Source organism: Phodopus roborovskii, unplaced genomic scaffold, assembly GCF_943737965.1.
Source record: "Phodopus roborovskii unplaced genomic scaffold, PHOROB, whole genome shotgun sequence".
Taxonomy (NCBI): domain Eukaryota; kingdom Metazoa; phylum Chordata; class Mammalia; order Rodentia; family Cricetidae; genus Phodopus; species Phodopus roborovskii.
In genome coordinates, this window is record NW_026125295.1 from 25,155,794 (window position 1) to 25,176,723 (window position 20,930).

The 20,930-nt window shown below is 38.3% G+C and overlaps 1 protein-coding gene across 3 annotated transcripts in view; it reads right to left on the reverse strand.

Annotated features, from left to right (window-relative positions):
* The window catches only part of Xrn1 (5'-3' exoribonuclease 1), a 100,120-nt gene extending 79,714 nt beyond the window's left edge, over positions 1–20,406 (reverse strand). For 2 of the 3 annotated variants that reach the window (XM_051206923.1, XM_051206914.1), the window contains exons 1-5: positions 20,219–20,406; positions 6,117–6,349; positions 4,119–4,216; positions 1,579–1,688; positions 1,336–1,446 (exon numbers count right to left, since the gene is read on the reverse strand). In XM_051206923.1, coding sequence (XP_051062880.1) covers positions 1,336–1,446; positions 1,579–1,688; positions 4,119–4,216; positions 6,117–6,349; positions 20,219–20,293 — 627 coding nt within the window. In that variant the 5' untranslated portion in view covers positions 20,294–20,406. Of the gene's footprint in view, positions 1–1,335; positions 1,447–1,578; positions 1,689–4,079; positions 4,217–6,116; positions 6,350–20,218 lie in introns of those variants that run through there. The other variant, XM_051206931.1, reaches the window with a different exon arrangement.
* Between the last annotated feature and the right edge of the window lie 524 nt (positions 20,407–20,930).

Below are 20,930 nucleotides of genomic sequence, written 5' to 3' on the forward strand. Positions count from 1 at the left end.
CACATCCCCCATTTTTCCTCCCTAAATCACAAAACTTTCTCTGGATTTTCAAAAATTCCTACATCTTATGAGGATTAGAAGTAAGAAGCAGCAACTATCCCATGCTACAAAAATATAAAGGATGCTTAGAGTTCATTCATTCCAAATGGAAAACAGCACTTTAATTTTCTCGTATGTCCCACTTCCTCAAGCGAACCCAAAAGTCTAGTGAACATGTGAATCAAATGGCAATTGTTTATTTTACTTAAATTCTTATTCAAACAACAAAACAAAATGAAACATTTATGAAACAATTAGGAGATGTGCTTATTTATGTTAAGTAATTATTATTGTATGTGTGATAATTGTAGTTAAATACCTTAAAAACTTGTTTATAGAAACATTATGAAAATATATATTTATTAAGTGAAAACAGTATATGGAACTTGCTTCAATAACCCATCCTGATAGAAAAGAGGCAGAAGACATTAAATTAAAAAAAAAATTAATACTTAAGGAAACTTGCCTGGTGTGGTGGCACATGCCTTAATTCCAGCACTTGGGAGGCAGTGGCAGGCGGATCTCCGAGTCTGAGGCCAGCCTGGTTTACAGAGCAAGTTCCAGGACAGCCAGGGCTGTAATACAGAGAACCCCTGACTCAAAAAAAAAAAAAAAAAAAAAAAAAAAAAAAAAAAAGAAAGAAAGAAAAAGAAAAAGAAAAGAAAAGAGAGAGAGAGAGAGAGAGAGAGAGAGAGAGAGAGAGAGAGAAAAGAAGGTACAAGGAAGGTAGATTGCTTGTCTAGTTCTAGTTAGTATGAAAACTTCTCTGATAGGGGCCTGGAGAGATGGCTCTCAGCAATTAAAAAGAGTGCATTGCTCTTGCAGAGGACCTGGGTTCAGTTCCAGGTACCTACAGGGCAGCTCATAGCTATCCCTAACACCACTTCTAGGGGATCCAGTGCCCTCCTTACGCGCAGGCACACAATTGGTACACATACATACATGCAGGCAAAATTCTCGTACATATAAAAGGCATTTGAGGCACGCAGCTGTGAATTAGGAGGTTTTCATGACTTAAGTAAAACAGTCCTTCTTGGTTTCAGCATTCCCTTTTCAGCATAATACTCAGAGAACTAGGGATACTCACTTCTCTAGACTAGACTGACATCAGTCATTCATAACCTATGACAAACAAACAAAACTTATTTCCCCAATTCTTTTAGGACTTAAATAATGGCAAATGTAGCAATCATTGCCTTCTGTATTCATTGCTACAGCCACTGAACTTTAAAACTCCATCTCTTAGATATTTTGCTCTATAATACAAGCTTATAATGACAAAAGGGTTATACCTACCAAGTCAGCATCTAGGCCATAAAGACAATGTCTGGTGTTTGGATCATGATCTGGCTTTGCTTTCTCGGATCTGATAAATTCCATGATTTTATGCTCTCCTTCTCCAGGAGTCTAAACATTGTTTAAAAAAAAAAAAAAAAAAAAAAAAAAAGAAGAAGAAGAAGGTGGTAATAGGCTATACTTCAAACTTTTAAAAAATTTTAAACTTTTAAAAATTCTTTAGATTAAAGGAAAGATGATAACCTCATGGCCTGAGAAGTAGATGGTAACGCCTTGCCATGATTTGTCAGTGGAAATTTTCATATTTACAAAATATTTCAGATGTTCATGCAACCTGGCCATGAATTCAGTCCCTATAAGTAAAAAGATTTAAGAAGGTTAATTTGAGAAAGATAAAAATAGCAAAACCAGTTAAGTCCCCAGTAACAACATATAACCTGTACTCTCAAAGAAAGCTGAAACTGTCTGGCTTATCTTGCAAGCAAATAAATATAATGTGTCCCCTAGCAGGTATCTCCAATGCTTTAAATGTCACTAGCAATCTTAAATGAAGTCAGTGCAACAAAGGTCATCATAAATTTTACACCATCTATAGATTGTGCTTTAAGATTTTACTTAAGAGCAGTTTGAACTCTAACTCCACTTTTCTACATTTTTGATGGATTCCTAAGCATATTATTAATTTTGTTTATTTATTATTATTATTATGATGATGATGACTGTATATGCTGTGTAATGTGTGAGGGTAAGTATATGCATGCTATGACATATATGTGCAGTTTAGAGGACAGTTGTTGAAGTCCATTCTATCCTTCAATCATGGGTTCTGGACTTTGAACACAAGTCAACTTGTGTGGAAAGTGCTTTTACCTAGTGAATTATTTTTCTAGATCCTGAAGTATTTTTATAAGACATGTAGTTTTAATTAGATTGTTAATAATAACTATTACTGTTAATTTGTATTTGCTTTATTTTTAAGAAAAGAACTCACTATGAACTATGGATAATCCTAAACTATGGACCCTCTGTCTCTATTTCCCAAATTCTAAGACTGCAGGCATGCACAACTACACCTGATTTATGCTGTGCTAGGGACTGAATCTAGGAGCTCATGCATGCAAAGGATGGACCATACCAAAACAAAACAAAGCAAAACAAAAAACCCCTATATTCCTACTTCAGCACCTACTAGTATGTGTATACACAGGTCCATGCAGAAGCACGTGTTTATATGGAGCCCAAAGGACAACCTATGATTTGTTGGTTCTTCCTTAGATAACATCCACCTTGTTTTCTTATTTTTTTGGTCAGCGTCTCTATGTATCCCTGGCTGCCCTAGAACTTGCTACGCAGATCAGGCTGGTCTCAAACTCATACTGATCCTCCTACCTCTGCCTCCCAAGCATTGGAATTAAAGGTGTGTGCCATCATGCCTAGCCACCTTGTCTTTTGAGACACAAATTCTCACTGAAATCTGGAACTCAATAAGCAGGCAAAACAGGTTGACCAGTAAACTCCAGGAATCCGTCCATCTCATCTCCCCACCAAGATTACAAATGTGCACCACTATTTGTACTTCTTATGTGGGTGCTGGGGATTAAACTCAGGTCCTTATGTTTATGTGATTAAGTATACTATGGGCTAAGTTAGCTCCCCAATAACTGCTATGCTTTAACTTTTAAAGTATTTATTTTATATATGTAGTGTTTTGCCTGCACATATGTATGTGAACCACACACATGCAGTGCCCTTGGAGGCCAAAAGAGGGTATCTGGTCCTCTAGAACTGGAGTTACAGGTTGTGAGCCACCATGTGTGTGCTGGGAATTGAACCCAGGTCCTATGCAAGAGCAACCAGTGCTTTTAACCAATGAGCCACAAGAAAAATTGTTTTAATTTGGAAAGTGAGTATACAATGATTATGCCATAGGAAATCACAAATGATCAACAGCCAAAGGCAATATATCTTAAATTATAACCAGGAGAACCTGGTTGAGCAATGTGTATCTCAAAACAACAACAATAAAGTCACTAGTTCGTATGGAATTTAAAAAGGTGCATTTAAGATTTTTGTTCAAAATAAAGGACTATAAAGACTCCAGTCAACCTCCTCAAGTGTATCAAGTAGGGTGATAAAATTAAGTTAAACAAATTACTAATAAATTACTATTTTTTTTACGTTTACATTTATGTATTTATTCTATTTGTGTGTGTGTGTGTGTGTGTGTGTGTGTGTGTGTGTGTGTGTGTGTGTGTATGTCAGAGGACAACCTGCAGGAGTTGGTTCTCTCCTCCAGCATGTAGGTCCTGGGAATTGAACTCAGGTCATCAGGATGGGCAGCAACTACCTTTATCTGCTGAGCCAGTTCACTCGCCCTATTTAAGTCATAGAAATCCTAGATTTCTTTGGGAGATATGAATAAACTCTCTGAACTGAAAGAATGGGTTTCTCATTCTGAAACCACAAGGTAGGTACAGCAACTTGTCTATTTGATATCGGTAACTGACGGAAAAACTGAAAGCCCCTGTAAGGTCCTTCCAAGTCTAGAACTCTATGTAGCTGGACAGGGCTTCTCCATGTCTGCTCATCAACACCTGAAAATATACAGTGGGTCTTTAAAGGAACCTTCACAACCAACAAGAGATCAACTCATGAGTAGACACAAATGGGAAATATGGCTAATGAAGGTAAGAACAAATAGGGTCTAAAAACAAAAATGCATTAGAAAAATGTTCAATTTCTACCTTAATTAAGTCTTTCAGAATGCCACTCAGTCACTTTACCTGGCGTGATACAATTAGAATCAAATCTGGCTTCTGTAGGAAGTGTTTCTCCCTTTTCTATTGCTTTCTTAATTTTGTCTTCTGCCTCCTTGGCTGACCTTAAAAGTCAAAAAGAAAAAATATCTTACATTTTCTAGAAAATAACCATTTTTTAATGAAACTTTTAGAAACTTTTTTATATAAAACACCAATTTGTCAATCTTAAGGTTCAAAACTATATAATTTTTAAAAATAATTATAATGGAAATGAGTAAGTTTAGGAATTCTTTGCTTTTATTTACAGAATTGAGTTATTTTTAAAATACAAAAACTATAGAAGCCAGACAGTAAAATAGTAAAAAGCACACAAATCATTATAAACACATAAATAATTCTAATATAAATATATAGCAAATTTATTCCAGAAACAAGGTCAAAGGCTTTTTAAATGTTAATTGTGTTTGCTATACTTAATTATATAATTTAATGATTTTAGTAATTTTACTAATTATCAATAGAGTACGTAAAATATAACAAAAAATGATTCCAGGCTTTAAAGTACTGTACAGGGGAGGGAATATTGAGTAGCCATGTTTAATCTACCTGCAACATAGAAATGACTATTAAAATAATCTAATTAAAGATAGTCACAGCCTATTCTGAGATACTAGATTTAAAAAGATGACAAAAAGAAGTATAACTAGGTTGTAGATGTGAGGGATGAAGACAGAGAAGGAGTCCAAATTACTCTTGGTCTTTGGGTGAGGCAGCTAATCACACTGGATGGATACAGGAAAGAGAAAAAAGCTGCTTTGGGAGGGTGAATTCAGTTCTGAACACAGTAAGCCTTATGGTATCTAGGCTATCTAAAAGGAGACGTTCAACAAGTGAAAAGGAACTTGGGAGTGAGAAAAACACCATCGAGATAATTTGGGAGTCATTAGTAGAGGCATAGGAAGATAGAGGAGTGACAAGAGGAGACCCCAGTACTTAGTAACAGTTTAGGTAGCAAGAAGCAAGGAGTAGGGTATTTATTTGGCTAATGTGGATCTAGTAGACAGAGCTAAGATACACTGAAACCTTCTGATGGCTGAATTCTATGGAAGCCAAGCTCCCTGCACTCAGGGAGATCTCCCTATCTGTGCTCACAAATTCTGGGATAAAAGGCCTGCATCATCAGCATCTTAATATGAGTTTTTAGGCTTGTGGCTCCTTAAAACTAGTTTAATAAATACCCAGTGTATGTACCTAGTATAAATAGTTTTCCAATACGTAGAGAGTCTGATTAAGTCTTAGAAATCTAAATTTTTATTTAAAAAAGCCATTGCATTTAAGGATCCTAGTATCTTTAATAGTTAAACCAACACTCTGACATCCTCTCATTAGTCTCACTGGAAGGTTTCTTTAAGACACTGTCCCAACTTTCTTGACAACTTCAACATCTGACGAATGAACATCATTCTTTATCCTGCCATTATGACTAAAGGAGCCTTTCATTTCGCTGATACCTCATCAAACACTGTACTTAGGATACCTCCAAATAGGCATAGAGCTTGACTTCACTGTTATTTAGATATACTCGACACACCCAGTATTTTAAGACTTTTTTTTTTTATCTCTAACCCCTTTACTTCTACATAATGGTGCCAATAATGCCAAGTTTCTAACTGAGCTCTGTTCCCATATCCCATCAGTCACTGTCTAATCTCACTTGCCTTAGTGCCCAGTTAGGTCTCATATTTACTCAGAATCAGTCTGGAGACTAAGGTCGAGTCATTCAACAGGGCTGTAGAAGAATCACTGCCATTAGAATAACTTCCTGGTACATTCTGCAATGACTAAACCAGGGTGGATCACAGAGTGACTATATATGAAACCCAACACAAGACATAATTCATCATAATTACTAGTTTATTACTTGACTAGTCAAATATGATAATTAGTATGGAGTATACCAACTACTTTGAGGATTTAAACATAAAATGCACTGTATTATGTCAATTGTTTTAAATGATTTACCTAAAACGCCTCCCACGTTGCTGGTTCATTTTTGCTCGAGGAGCCACACCATCAACAGCCATAAAGAACACTTTCCTAGGTTTAATAATTCGAAACAACACCTCCAAGTAGTGAAAAATATCAGTAAAAATTTTGTCATCTGAAATTCTGAAGTGAACATCATCATCATTAGGATGGGAACACTGATGTATAATTCCATTCATATCCAGGTACAAGTTATCAAATTCTGGAATCTAAAAGACAAAAATAAAAAAAAGATTATAATTATAATGCCTGGCAAAAGCGATTCTTCAATGGTTCAAAACAAAACACAAAACAAAAAACCCAAACAGGATTTAATGCATTCTGATTATAAAAACTCAAGTTTGGATCCTAGCACTTACAATCACAAGCTATGCACAAGCAAAGCACCTGTATCTCTAGTCTTAGGGGATCCAATGCACTCTGCTGGCCTCCACAGGCACTGCATGTATGTATACAAACATGCAGGCACATATACCATAAACATACAAATCTCTAAGAACCAATTCTTTAAAAGTGAATAAAAATCACAGTTGAATAAAGTAAAGAAAGGAAAGCAATAGGAATGCAGAAAGGAATTATGTAGTTAGCTAGACCTAACTTATGAGGAAATAATTTATTCAAAACAGGAAAATACCAGAGGAAGCATTTAGTTAATATAGTACTCAAAATATTAGTTTCCTCCATGTTTGCTACTTGGCCTCTCAAAGTCTCAATTTTATAAATGGGAAAATAGCTTAAAAAAAGTTTTATAAAAGAGGATTAGAGGTTTTACAAGTTATTAATACCTTTTACATCTGGTTCACTCAAACAGAGCCACTTACCAGTTACATTAGTTTTTAAAAGCTTAGATTATCTGAAAATGGAGGCAAAACATATGAGCTGACTTAATGGGAGTCAGACTCTAGGCTATCATTGTGGGGCTTAGTAGGGGTAGGTGGGGCATGGGCTTTTTTATAGAAGGTCTTCATGACTCTGGTTTTGTTATCTTTTGTCTAAGCAAGCACAGTATTGACATAAATGTACACTAACAGAGAACGAAACTGAAATGGCTGCAACTATCCAGTATAATCAATGAAATTTTTATTAGTCTCCTTTATACATTAACGAAAATTAGCAATAGTGAAATTTATTTTTTTTTTAAGGGCATTCAAGACTTCGTATATGCTGGGCGTTGGTGCAATACAGAGAAACCCTGTCTCAAAAAAAAAAAAAAAAAAAAAAAAAAAAAAAAAAAAGAAAGAAAAAAGAAAGAAAGAAAAGAAAAGACAGTATTTGTTCAAGAATCTGAAAACCCCAACTGAAACCTCACTATAAGTTCTTGAGAGTGCAATCATTTATACAAAATGATTCAATTTCTTTAGGAGAATAAATGTGTTTCGACAGCAAGGAATGGTATTAAAGGCAGAGTAATGAAGGGAAATCAACCTTCAATGACTCACTCCTGCTCTCTAATCTCCTAGACATGATTAGAAGCTAGAGAGTAAACAGGCTCAGTGATAGAAATCATCAGTGTATCTTTTGCATCCTCAGACAGGGTAGAAAAATGATAGCCTAGTAACTATATCTGTTGAACCAGAGACTAACCAGCACACATACAAGTCAAGACCTATAATGGTTTTATAATCAAAATGCTATATTCATATACAGTTAGATAAACCAGTAGAACAGAACAAATTTATAACCAAACAGGTTATAAATTATCATAGAGTACTAAAAAATAAATCTCAAGACATGGTGCTGTGTCAATTAGATGTTTTACAGGGAGGAAATTGATCCCTTCTATACATCAGAAACAAGTCAGTTGATAGTATAAGCTAGGACTTCTTTTTCGTGGTTCGATGAGTAGTTGAAATAATTTCTTGCCTTGTACCTCTGACTCACCTGATAGTAAGTGCAGCTCACACTAGCTTCAAACACATGGCACTTTTGCCTCAGTAACCTCAGTGCAACATGGTGAGACATGTTTATAAACAAACCAGTAACCATAGGAAAAACTGTAATTTCATATGAATATAATCTGACCTAGCATGCCTACATAGATTATGTGCAAGTAATAGATCGAAGCAAAACAGTTGGAACAGTGCAAGTGTATTTGAAATTTCAGTATAGAAGAAATATTTCTAACCACTGAAATAAGGGTAGAAGACATTTGCCCAACCACCATAAAACAAGACAAGACTAACAAAAGCTCCAAAGGCATAGTGGTACATGTCTCTTGTTAACTACTCAGAACATGGAAGCAGGAGACTTGCTTGAGCCCAATAGTTCAAGGTCAGCTTGAGCTATTCAAAGGTGGAAAGTGTGTGTGTGTGTGTGTGTGTGTGTGTGTGTGTGTGTGTGTGTGTGTGTGTGTGTAAGTATTTTGATGATCTAGGCAAGGAAAACCCCAATCACAAACAAATAAATACTAAAATGGGTGTGGTGCAGCTGGTGGTACAAACCACTAATGGCAGTACTTGAGAGGTGGAGGCAGGATTAAGAGCTTAAGGTCAGGCAGAGGCAGGGGAAATCAACAGTAGGAGCCAGAGGGGTTAAGGACACCATGAGAACAGGGCCCATAGACTCAACTGATCAGTGTTCACGGGGGCTCACAGAGACTGGAGACACTCATGGACCATGTGAACCTGAGCTAGGTCCTCTGTACATACCTATGGTTGTGCAGCTTGGCATTCCTGTGGACTCCTAACAGTGGGAGTGGGGGTTATCTCTGACTTTTTTGCCTGCACTTGGGACTCTTTTCCTCTTACTGAGTCCAGCCTTGATGAGGGTTTATGCCGTCTCATTGCATCTTGTTAAGCTATATTTGGTGTATATCCCTAGGAGGCCTGTTTTTTTTTTTTTTTTTTTTTTTTTTTTTTAAAAGGGAAACAGGAGTAGCTCTGAGAAGGGAGGTAGGGGAGGGACTGGAAGTAGTGGAAGGAGGGGAAACTGGTCAGAATGTAACGTATGAGAGAAGAATAAAAGTGTTAAAAAGAGTTAAGGCTACGTGGTAATTTCAAGGCCAGTCTGTATTACATGAGACCATGTCTCAAACCCCAAAATACCATGATTACTATGTTAAATAAATGAATGCATGTAACCGATTTAATTTTTTTAGTCCATAGTAAGTACTTAAAATTTAGTTATTATTTAAAATATTTATATAAAATTAATTTTTAAGACTTAAAATAATTAAAAGTGTGTGTGTGTGTGTGTGTGTGTGTGTGTGTGTGTGTGTGTGTGTGTGTGTTTAAGTGCTCATGGAAGCCAGAAGAGAGTGTCAGGTCATCTGGAGCTGGAGTTATAGGTGTTGTAAGCTTCCCTAGGACCTGGGTGCTGGAAATTAAATGCCAGTCCTCTACAAGAACAGCAAGTATTTTTCACTACAGAATCTCCTCCCTAGTCACAACTTTTAGATATTTCAGTATTGATAGCATTGTGCTAGATCAAAGAGGTGTATAGCTCTAATAATTTATGATGCTAGTGGTATGATTTCTTGTAAAGAATACAGGTCAAGAATATGTGTTTACCTTTTTTCCTTTCTGAACATCCTATGGGAAGCCTCAGACAAGCAGTTTTCTGCGCTTGTACTAATAGGTTTTTGAAAAGGAAGGCTTCCTGCAATTAGGCAATGGCTGTACCCAGGGGCTTCATGCATATTAGACAAGTGCTGTGCCATGGAACTAACCCTCACTACAATTGTTATCTCCTCCCTTCTCGGGGGTAGTGCTACCGACTCTAAAGCCAAAGCAGCAGACCATCTACAATGAAATGAAATGTTACTAGCAGCAGGACAGGTCGGCAGTGTGGCCTCTGTCAGCAGTGCAACTTGAGGAGTTCTATGAATCTTGGAGACATCTGGGTCCTTGCTGTCCACCACAGTAAAGAATTTCATGATGAGGGAGACTGAAGCAAAGTTAGCAAACTACTTTATCAATCAGAAAGACAACAAGTACATGAAGAGAGTCTCAAGTGTGGGTATTGTGAGAAAAAATGTATGTAGGGTATATGTAGAAGCAATATATTTGGTTTGAGTTTGAAGGTACTAACCTGAAACTAAGTTTAAATATTAAGAGAAGGTGAGTAATGGCATATTTTTCCTTGTAGAATTCTGCCCTTGAAAAGATGTTTTCTAAGTACACTGTGCAGGATGCTAAGTGAAATGAGTACAATCAGAGATAAAACACTGAATAAAATGATTATTTATCCATTAAGATCACACAGAAGCAGGATTTACAGAATAGTTCATTAGCTATTTTAAACATTCCAACAGTGATGCTTCCTAGAAGGGGAGTAGAGTTATAGTTGGACTCCCTTCTTGGCTGCCAGCCCCAAATAATGACATGAAGATTTATTATTAATTATAAAAGCTTGTCTTTTAGCTTAGGCTTGTTCCAATCTAGCTCTTACAACTTAAATTAACCTGCTTCTATTAATCTACATTCTAACATGTGACTTTTACCTCTCTATATGTGTAGACAGATTTTTCCTTGAATCACCAGCTCATAAAAAAAATGACATGGAGACTTATTACTAATTATGAGAGCTCAGTCTATAGCTTAGGCTTGTCCCACTAGTTCTTCTACCTTAAATTAACCCATTTCTATTTATCTTCATGATACCATGTGACTCATGCTTTTTCCTCTCCTCCTGCATCTTGCTCTCTATTTTCATCTGGCTGTGGATTCTGCTTTTCTTCTTCCCAGCAGTCTCTTTGCCTGGAAATCCTGCCTACCTATTGGCCATTCAGCTTTTTATTAAACCAATCACAATGACACATCTTCATAGTGTACAAAAAAGATTATTCCACAACATTTCCCCCTTTTTGTCTAAATAAAAAGTAAAGGTTTTAACTCTTAACACAGTAAAACTAATTATAATAAGAACAATTATCAGGTAAGAATTACATTTACAATACCTAATCCATTTGTATTTGGCAAATTCAGAGAAAGTACTGTATTATCTAGCCTATCTTGGTGATTTACTTTTTATTATAGCTCATACTGCCAAACTAAAATATCTTTTTATACCTTAAAACATTTTCTTAGATAAGCAACTTAAGCTTTTATGTCTCTCAATCTTATATACTTTACACCTCTCTAAATTTTTTTTTAATTTGGTAACAAAGAAAACTATAACTATAATCATCTTGTCTTCAACTCTATCAGAGATCCAAGAAGGATAAAATATTACTTGAGTAAACAGGAAGTACAGAGCAAACATCTTCCAAAATTAATAAACGACAGAGAGATCTGGTTTCCTGGACAGTCACTCAAGGTCCCTCTGTAACATTGGCACATCCATCTATGGCCTACAGGCCTAGAATATCTGATAGACTTTTTTAGGTGAAGCAGGAATTTTGAAGGACTATCCTACCTTGTCTTGGCAAAGTATGGCAACCATTCTCTTTTGTGTCCTGCTTGTCCAGTTTGGACAGCATACTGTTAGCAGTGGAGGCAAGGGCATGATAGGATAATGCAAAGCTTATCTAAAGTCTTGTCTAGAATAGTTTGTGAGGTTGGACCATCTCAGCCAGCAGCCTTGAAGCTGTTGTGGATGCAGAACGCTGAGGAAACTGCAACAGAGGCATTGAGAAAGGCTGGACACCTGGGCCACCAATTTTCATTGCTATCTGGTCCCTTTGCTCTGATAACACACAAACTTTCAAAGGTAACATATATATCTGCATTAACACAAGTATGGACTATGTGTCATACATAAACGAGTCAAAGATTAATTTTTCTTTTATGTTTGAGTAGTCTTGTAGTTTTTTTTTTTTTTAAGATTTATTTCTTTATGTCTGTAGCCAGGATTTTCAGGGGGTCTCCCTTGATCAAATCTGATCTATATCAACCTTGTGTGAATCTACAGTCTTTTACTTTTTGTGGAAACAAAAGCATAACAGCTTTTCATTAAATGCAACATATTTTTGGCTTCCATTTTGAATTTAAGATATTTTTAAAATAGGTTGGTTTGATTCAGCAGTTTTCATAATCAATGTCTCTCAGCATCTATTGTTTGTTCATCAGAATAAAAAAAAATTCAAATTCAGTAAGATAGCATATAGGATCTAGACTGTATTTTCCATCTTTATGTAGCTTATTCTTTTTATATTATTTTACCTCTCTTTAAACACTTTATATCTATTTTTTTCTATGACTGTCTATATCCATTTTCCCTTTTTTTAAAAGCCTATGCATATTTTTAAAATACCTATTTAGAGTTTTGGTTTTTTTTTTGTTTGTTTGTTTTTGTTTTTTTTGGTCTGAATATGTCCTTACTGAGCATCTGTTGTGTTCCCTGATCACATGAGGCAAATCTTAAATGCTATGTCAGCTGCGGTATGGCTCAACTTAGATTAGAGCATGGCACTGGTACATGGTACTGGAGGCTGCCTGCAGCCCACTGGCAGCAGCTAGTAGTCGCGCCTCTGTATGCTGTCCAGCCTACCCAAGAGACCACGCTCACTAGGAAGCCAGCACAGTCATCAGGAGGACAGCCATATATGACTCTGGGTTCCTAACCTTCCTTCCTTCCTTCCTTCCTTCCTTCCTTCCTTCCTTCCTTCCTGGGTTCCTAATCTTCCTTCCTTCCTTCCTTCCTTCCTTCCTTCCTTCCTTCCTTCCTTCCTTCTTCTTTCTTTTTTCCAAGACAGGGTTTCTCTGTTGTGCTTTGAAGCCTGTCCTGGAACTAGCTTTGCAGACCAGGCTGGCCTCTAGTCACCTGCCTCTGCCTCCCGAGTGCTGGAATTAAAGGTGTGTGCCACCAACGCCCGGCTCTGACCTTATTTTTTTTTTTAAAGCCACTTCAGGCCTTATGTGGTCACATGTTGAGTGCCATATGTAGAAAGATTTTTCTTTGGGCTGCTAGCTCACCAAAAATGACATGGAAACTTATTATTAATTATGAGAGCTCAGTCTATAGCTTAGGCTTGTCCCATTAGCTCTTCTAACTTAAATTAACCCATTTCTATTTATCCATGTGTTACCACGTAACTCGTGTCTTTTACCTCTCCTGTATGCTCTCTCTCTCTCTCACAGACACACACAGACACACTGTGTGTGTGTGTTGTGTGTGTGTGTAGCTGTGGACTTTGCCTTTCTTCTTCCCAGTGTTCTCTGTGCCTGTAAATCCTGCTTAGCTATTGGGTATTTAGGTTTTTATTAGGCCAACCAGAGCGACTCATCTTTACAGTATACAAAAAGATTATTATAGTATTCTTCTTGCTTGCTGTTTTGCTGGCATCTTTCCACCTCTCTTTTCCCCAGAAACCCTGCTTATTCTCTGCTGCCTAGCTAATGGCCATTCAGCTCTTTATTAACCCAATTAGAAGGCATCTTAGGCAGAGACACATTTTTACAGTGTACAAAATGATTATCCCACAACACACAGCATTTGTATATGGTCTGGTCAGTTATGTCAAAATTCCTGAGTGTCAGACAGAAAAGATATACATTAGAACCAAAAGACTAAGAGGGAATCCTTCTGTTTATCCCCTTTATTTCCTAACTCACTACCCTGCCTCAGAATAATATGGGTGAAAACTGTTACTAATTTTTTTTTTTCCTTCTCCGAGACAGGGTTTCTCTGTGTAACAGCTCTGGTTGTCCTGTAATTCACTTTGTAGACCAGGATGGCCTAGACCCACTTGCTTCTGCCTCCCAAGTGCCACCACAACATGGCTCCTGTTTCTAATTTATAAATCTACTTTCATTTGTCTCCTTCTGTCCTTCTACTGTTGAAGGGAACAGATCTGTTATTTCCCATTTAGGAAATCTCAAGCTAAAGCTACCTACCATTCTTTTCTATGAAGGCTGGTAATTTTAACGAGACTGTTTGGCATTGGTCAACTGAATAAATAGTCTCAGGTATATATATTTTTAGTATGTGTTTCTAACTTTTTTTAATATATAGAAAGTTTTTAGAATTTGCTTTGCTGCCTTTTCTTTTTCAGGAATATTTGTTATTTACTTTGTTAGCCCTTATGTTACCTTATCTCTTCTATTTGTTGCTTTTTCCTATTTGCTTCTACTTGTGTTCTCTGGTGCTGGGAATCAAACCAAGGCCTCCGGCATGACAGGCAAATATTATATTCCTCCCTTAAATCCTTTTAACTCTTTTTAAGTTTTAAAATTTCTTCTTCCCACCTTGCATTAACTAGAGTTCTCTAGAGGAACAGAATTGATAGAAAGAATCTCTATGATATTACAATGGGACTTACTAGAGTGGCTTATAGGCTGTGGCCCAGGTAGTTCAACAATGGTTGTCTCCTGGCACAAAGTCCACAGATCTAACAGTTGTTCAGTCCACAAAGCTGGGTGTCTGAGCTGGTCTTCAATTACACTGGAATCCTGGAGTAGGTTCTAATCCCAGAGAAGGAATGCCTCAGCAGCAGGACAGATGACCTTGCTTGCTGGGATGAAGATAGGCAGGCAAAAGGCAAAACCTGCCTTCTTTTATGTCCTTTATATAGTCTGCCACCAGAAAGTGTCCTAGATCTACAGAAGGTCTTCCTACCTCAAATGATCCAATCAAGAAATATCTCTCACAGGTGTGCCAGGCTGTTTGGTTTTTGGTTCCAGATGTGGTCAAGTTGACAACTAAGATTAGCCATCATGTACCTCTTTTATTTTTTTCCCTGTGTGTCTGCATATATGTATTATGTGCTATCTGGTGTCCACACAACAAGGTCAAAAGTTGGTACTAGATCTTTGGAAGCGTAATTACAGATGGTTTCGAGTCACTGTGTTGGTGCTGGGGACCAAACCAAGGCCTTTTGCAATAGCAACAAGTGCTCATAACCACTAAGCCATCTCTCTAGTCTCTCCAACTCTTTTAAAAAATTCTCACAGCACTATCTGTCCTTGCTTTTTTCTATCTTAGGCATATTTTATTGAATAATTTTTTTCATTTAATTTTAGTAATCTTTAGGTTCTGTTTTCACAGCTGGTAAGTATAGTTCTTTCATGGTTTATTTAATTGTTTTAGTGCATACATTTACAAGTTTTAAATGTATGTAGGGAAATTTTTGTGCTTTTTTTTTTTTAATCCCATTACAATTTATTTGACTTTTTTCTCTGTTGTTATCTACCATAATGTACTGACACTTCTGAAAGGTTCTCTTCTTCCACATACTCCCAACTGCCCCAGTGTTTTGCCTAAGTGCATGGGAAGTAATGTGAACTCTGTGAAATGGACCATTTGAGAATAAAGGTCCAAGGCCTGGACAGCAGAGGAGAAAAGCAGGTGACTGTTGAGTGAACTTCTGGGTTCAAGAATTGTCAAGAACAATTCATGAGACATAACCTCTTTACCTCCTTGGAGCCTAGAACTCATATTTAATTGCTTGAGTGACTTTAGGGTCATTTCTCTAAGGTATGTAAAAAAAAAAAAAAAGTACCCAAATCCTCAGTATGCAAGGGAGGACATAAATTGAGCAGAGTTCAGGACTGTGTCCAAGTGCCTCATTTGAGGAAGGGTAGTACTGCCTTCCAGAGCATTCCCAAGCCAAGTGCAATCAATTGTATTGCTTATAACACGGAGTCAGTTTTCTTTCCACTGAAGTCAGGTAAAAATTAATAGTTGTTGGCAAAAATAAATAAATAAAATTTAAAAAAAGTAGTAGTAGGAGGAAGGTAGACAAAGATTCAAAACTCAAATGATTTGGCTTCTAAGATGGCTTATGCCTGACAACCCAAGTTAGATCCCTGGAATCCATAGTAGGAGAAAGGCTGACTCCTGAGTGTTATCTCACCTCTACAATATGCCATGCCATGCCACACTCATACACATGTATCATTCATAACAAACACACACCAATAAAAAGATTTTTTTCCCTCTGCAGTTTTGGGACATTAAACTCTGGACCTTCATGCTATGCAAAGCTGTATCATTGAGCCACAATCTCAGCCTCTGCTTCTCTCTACCCTTTCTGTGGCTCTGGGAGATTAAACCTCTGAGCTTCATGTAGGCTAGACAAGTGTTCAACACTGAACTAGCTATACCTCCAATGCTGTTTTCAAAAGTTTTTACTTTGAGATGGTCTCACTAAGTTACCCAAATTGTCCTTGAACTCATTTTGTAACCCAGTCTCTTGAGTAGCTGGGATTTCAGGTCTAGGTCTTGGGGTGGGGGTGACACACATAACATGACATTCAGTCTTTGCTTTTCTTTTTGAGATAGTGTCTTACTTTGCAGTTCATGCTAGCCTTGAAATGTCCATCTACCTGCCTCGGTTCCCCTGTGCTGGGATTACACTTTGGATCACCACTGCTGAGCAGGGAAGTAAACAAAAACTTTGTATTCATATATACAGGGATGGCTCAATGGTTAAGAGCAATTGTTACAGAGACTTAGCTTCAGTTCCCAGAAGCTACATGGTGGCTCACAACCATCTATACCTCCAGTTCCAAGTATCTACAACTCTTTTGTGATCTCTAAGGAAACCAGGCATGCATGTGGCACATAGACATACACATAGGCAACACACTTATACACAAAAAAGAAAGAAAACTATCTGACTGAATATAAATAAATAAATAAATAAATAAATAAATAAATGTGGCCAGGTAGTGGTGGCACACCTTTAATCTAATCCAATCCCAGCACTTGGGAGGCAGAGACAGTCGGATCTTTGTGAATCCAGCCTGGTCTACAAATCAAGTTCCAGGATAGGCTCTAAAACAATACAGAGACACCCCGCCTTGAAAAACTAACTAACTAACTAACTAACTAACTAACTAACTAACTAACTAACTAACATGTGTGCCATTTGGCCTCAATCCTTTTCTGATGTCTTTTATTATTATTATTATTATTATTATTATTATTATTATTATTTGGTTTTTCTCTATATTGTTTTGGAGCCTGTCCTGAAACTTGCTCTGTAGACCAGGCTGGTCTTGAACTCACAGAGATCCACCTGCCTCTGCCTCCTGAGTGCTGAGATTAAATGTGTGCGCCACCAACGCCTATCTACTGTTGTTTATTCTTTATTTGAACTGAATTTTCTTGAGCTTCAGAATGAGTAGGGGTTCAGATAAGCTTTAACTTAGCTTTCTTTAGTAGTTCTTTTATAAGTTTTAAAACATGGTAGCTTGTTCTGAAAGATTCCTTGACTCTAATTCTTCCTGATTTTCATCTGACCATCTTCTATTTCTAACGTCCCTTCCATGATAACATTTACTTTATTCTGTGACAACATGCACTTTACTCTCAGCTGTTTCTCCTTAGGATATACTGTATTCCATGAATGTCACTTGGTAGATCAGCTTTGAGTATACAGGTGGGTTACTGCTTGTCCTTCTGATGACCCTTCACTCAGCCTCAAAAAGAATATCCCTGCTCCCCAGTTTTAAAGACTGTTGTCTAATTGGCTGGCATAGTCTTTTGAAACTAACAGGGTATGTTTCTGGAGTTCTGTTGACAAGTTCCTCAGATATTTCTTCCTCTTTCCTCCTCTAACCCTGTCTAGAGTCTATTGGTCATTTGCCACCATCCAGTAGTATTTTGAACCAGTAACATGGGGATACTGTATCACATGACTTGTTATAATTGTCTTATGGACTTTAAACTTTGTTATGTAAGTTTCCCTTTTTATTTTCATTCCAGGATTCAAAGACTGTGCTGATACCAATCCTCTCTCTGGTCTCCTATTCCACTCCATCGTGTCCCTCCAGGTACTCTCCTGCTCACCCTACCACCCACACAGCAGGCCAGAGTCAATGCTGGGGTTTTCCTTAATTGCTTCTTCACTTTATTTTTTGAGATAGGATCTCTCAGTGAGCCCAGAGCTCACTAATTCATTTGGACTAGCTAGCCAGTGAGCCCTCAGGATCCACCTGTCCAGTGCTGCTCTCCAGTGCTGGTGTTACTGGTACCCTATTGCACCCCCAACTTTTAGTGGGTGCTGGGGATTCCAACGCTGGTCCTTCTTTCTTAGTGCGCTTTTTGATCTCCTTTTAATAAAATATTTGTGAAAGGCATCACCTTGATAAACCAAGCCACTATCTGTTTGCTTACTTATATGTGTATGGGTGTTTTGCCTGCATGTATGTCTGTGCATCAGGCTCTGGAACTGGAGTTACAGTTGTGGGTACCAGAATCAAACCGAGGTCCTCTTAACCATGGCTCTTAATTACTGAGCCATCTCTCGGTCTCCTATTTATTTATTTTGAGTTAGGATCTCACTATGTAACTCTGGTTGGCCTTAAACTCGGAGATCTGCAAGCCTCTGCCTCCTGAGTGCTGGGATTAAAGGCATATGCCACCACTACCGGCATGATGTTGCTTTTAATGATTGTTTTGTTTTTGCAACAAAATTCCTCAGGATAGAAAATCCAAGATATTTTAACCAAATAAATTATTGTGGCCAAAGAGCACAGAATATAAATGTTATTGAACACATTACATGCTATCAAATATTTATTGATCAAAGATGCAGAAAAAGAAAAACAACTTAATTGTCTCCTTTTTCACTCTTCTCCCTGGATATAAATGCCCTCTATCTAAATCTAACTCAACCTATGTTTCAAATAAATGAATGACAAGTTAGCACTTTGAAACTTTATACAAGTTAGCACTTTGAAACTTTTTATAAGCTTTTTTTTTTTCATATGCCTTGAAAAAACAAATAACCCAGAGACTGATATTGGGGCTCAAACTTCATGCTGAATATCAAAAAAGCAAAGCAGCTGGCTACTAGCTTCTTACCTCTACCTCAGACTGAATGGGCTAATCCTGTCTCCAAGAGTTCTCACCATGCCTCACACTGAATCCTTGATCCTGTCTTTTACACCCCTCTAGTATTGGTATTAAAGGTGTGATCTAGAATTCTCTTTTAGACTGATTCACTTGTGTGTAGATCTGGGTGGCCTTGAATTCATAGAGATCTGTCTACTCTTAATCCTCAATACTAGGGTTAAAGGTGTATACACCACTAGCTAGGAGCTAGCTTCTGGCTATTGGGATTAAAGGCATGTATCACCACTGTCTGATCTCTATAGCTTGAAGCTGACCTTGCCTTTTTGAATTCTAAGTCAAGCTTTAATAAATCACAAATAATATGTCACTACATATGCCAAGTTTCATTAGAACTTAATAACTTGGGAGACTGGACTCCCAAGTTATCCTTCCAAGTACCTTAACAAACAAAACAAACCCCATATAATTGACAGCTCCCAGTATTAATACAGTGCTACTTATCACAAATAATTCAATTAGCTATACAAATTTTAAAAACGAGTATTTTTCTGTAAACCAAACAAAGTCGTTATCAAAGTCATTCGATGTGACATACTAAATTATCATTCTAAGTCTAGTTTACCTATTAGAACATTTGATTTCTCTTCTCTACTACTTAAACATGCAAATATATTCCAATACATAGATACACAAACACACACTTTTAGAACTCACACAAACGCTGCTGTGGGGTCGTTACACAACAACTATTAGTAATAATGTTTCAGGCTTTTTCTGCCATATCAAAGACGCTAAGCACCATCCACCCACCTCCCCATCCCTGCGATCTATCTAAACGTTTTGTTTGTTTAGACAAAGGGGGGTGGGGAGGGTGGGTATTGTTGGGGAGCTAACAAGAGTATCAAAAGGTATCACAAATACAGTCACTGGCTACATCAATCGGTTCAGTCGTCGGGGTTAGATCCAGCTCTTTACAGCTGGAATACTAGGCGATTCCACAGCGGGGACGTCTGTTAGTGCTTGTACACAGTCTGTTGCTTTGCGTGGGACGAGAGACCCGGGAAGGCATCCCACTCAGCCTTGCAGCCTAAAAGCCAGTTGCAGCTCCCAGGAGGGCAGAGGGCTCACTAAAAGCCTCCTCACTAAGGGTTCCTTTGCAAGTCGCCGGAGGCTCTCTCTCCCAGGGGGAGCTCACACCTGCCGCAAGCACCTAGCGCGGCCACACCGAACGTACCTGCCTCTACCGGGTGCGGTTCACCGGGAGGCAGCCAACCCTGTCCTCCCCATCCTCGTCCTGTCCGGCTGCTGACCAGCACCGCAGGCAGCTGGAAGGCCCGGGTCCCACCGCGCAGAGGGCCGCGGGCCCGCCTTAAGCGCCGCGGCCTGTGCTCACCCACCTGATGCTCCTTCACCACTTCGCTGAGGCAGGGATACCGCTCCGAGATCCATCGGTAAAACTTGGGGACTCCCATTTTGACCGTCGACACTAATTCCAGTCAGTGCAGAAACGAAACCAAACGCCCCGCCCGGGCCTACGCCACCACCTCCGGCCGTCGCTCGGAGGATGACAACACAAGGTCCGCCAGACCATAGAGCAAGCTGCGGGCCTAGAGGGGCAGGACGGTGCCGGTGGGCGGGGCGTCCTGTCTACCTCGCTGCATTTCCGTACTCGTTGGTGGAGGCGCAAGAAGCAGGATGGCTACTGTAAGCTCAGTTTTGGAAATGCCAATTGGTAGAGGTGTGGACTTGCAGATGGAATGAAAAAGTTAAAGGACAGTTGGGAGAATGGATTGGTTAGTTTTATGTCAACTTGACGCATGGCGGAGTCATTGGGAAGAGGAACCTCAGCTGAGAGAGATGGTGCCTCCAGATTGGCCTTTGGGAATATTTTGATTAATGATCCATGTGGAGGGCCCAGCTCATTGTGGTCCTGGGGTATATGAGAAAGCCAACTGAGTGAATAATCCAGAAAGCAGCGTTCCTTCACGGCTTGATTCTGCTGCAAGTTACTTTGATGATGTGATGGGAAAGTGTAAGCCAAATAAACCCTTTCCTATTGCTTTTGGCCATGATGTTTATCACAGCAGTAGAAATCTAAGTAAGATTTTT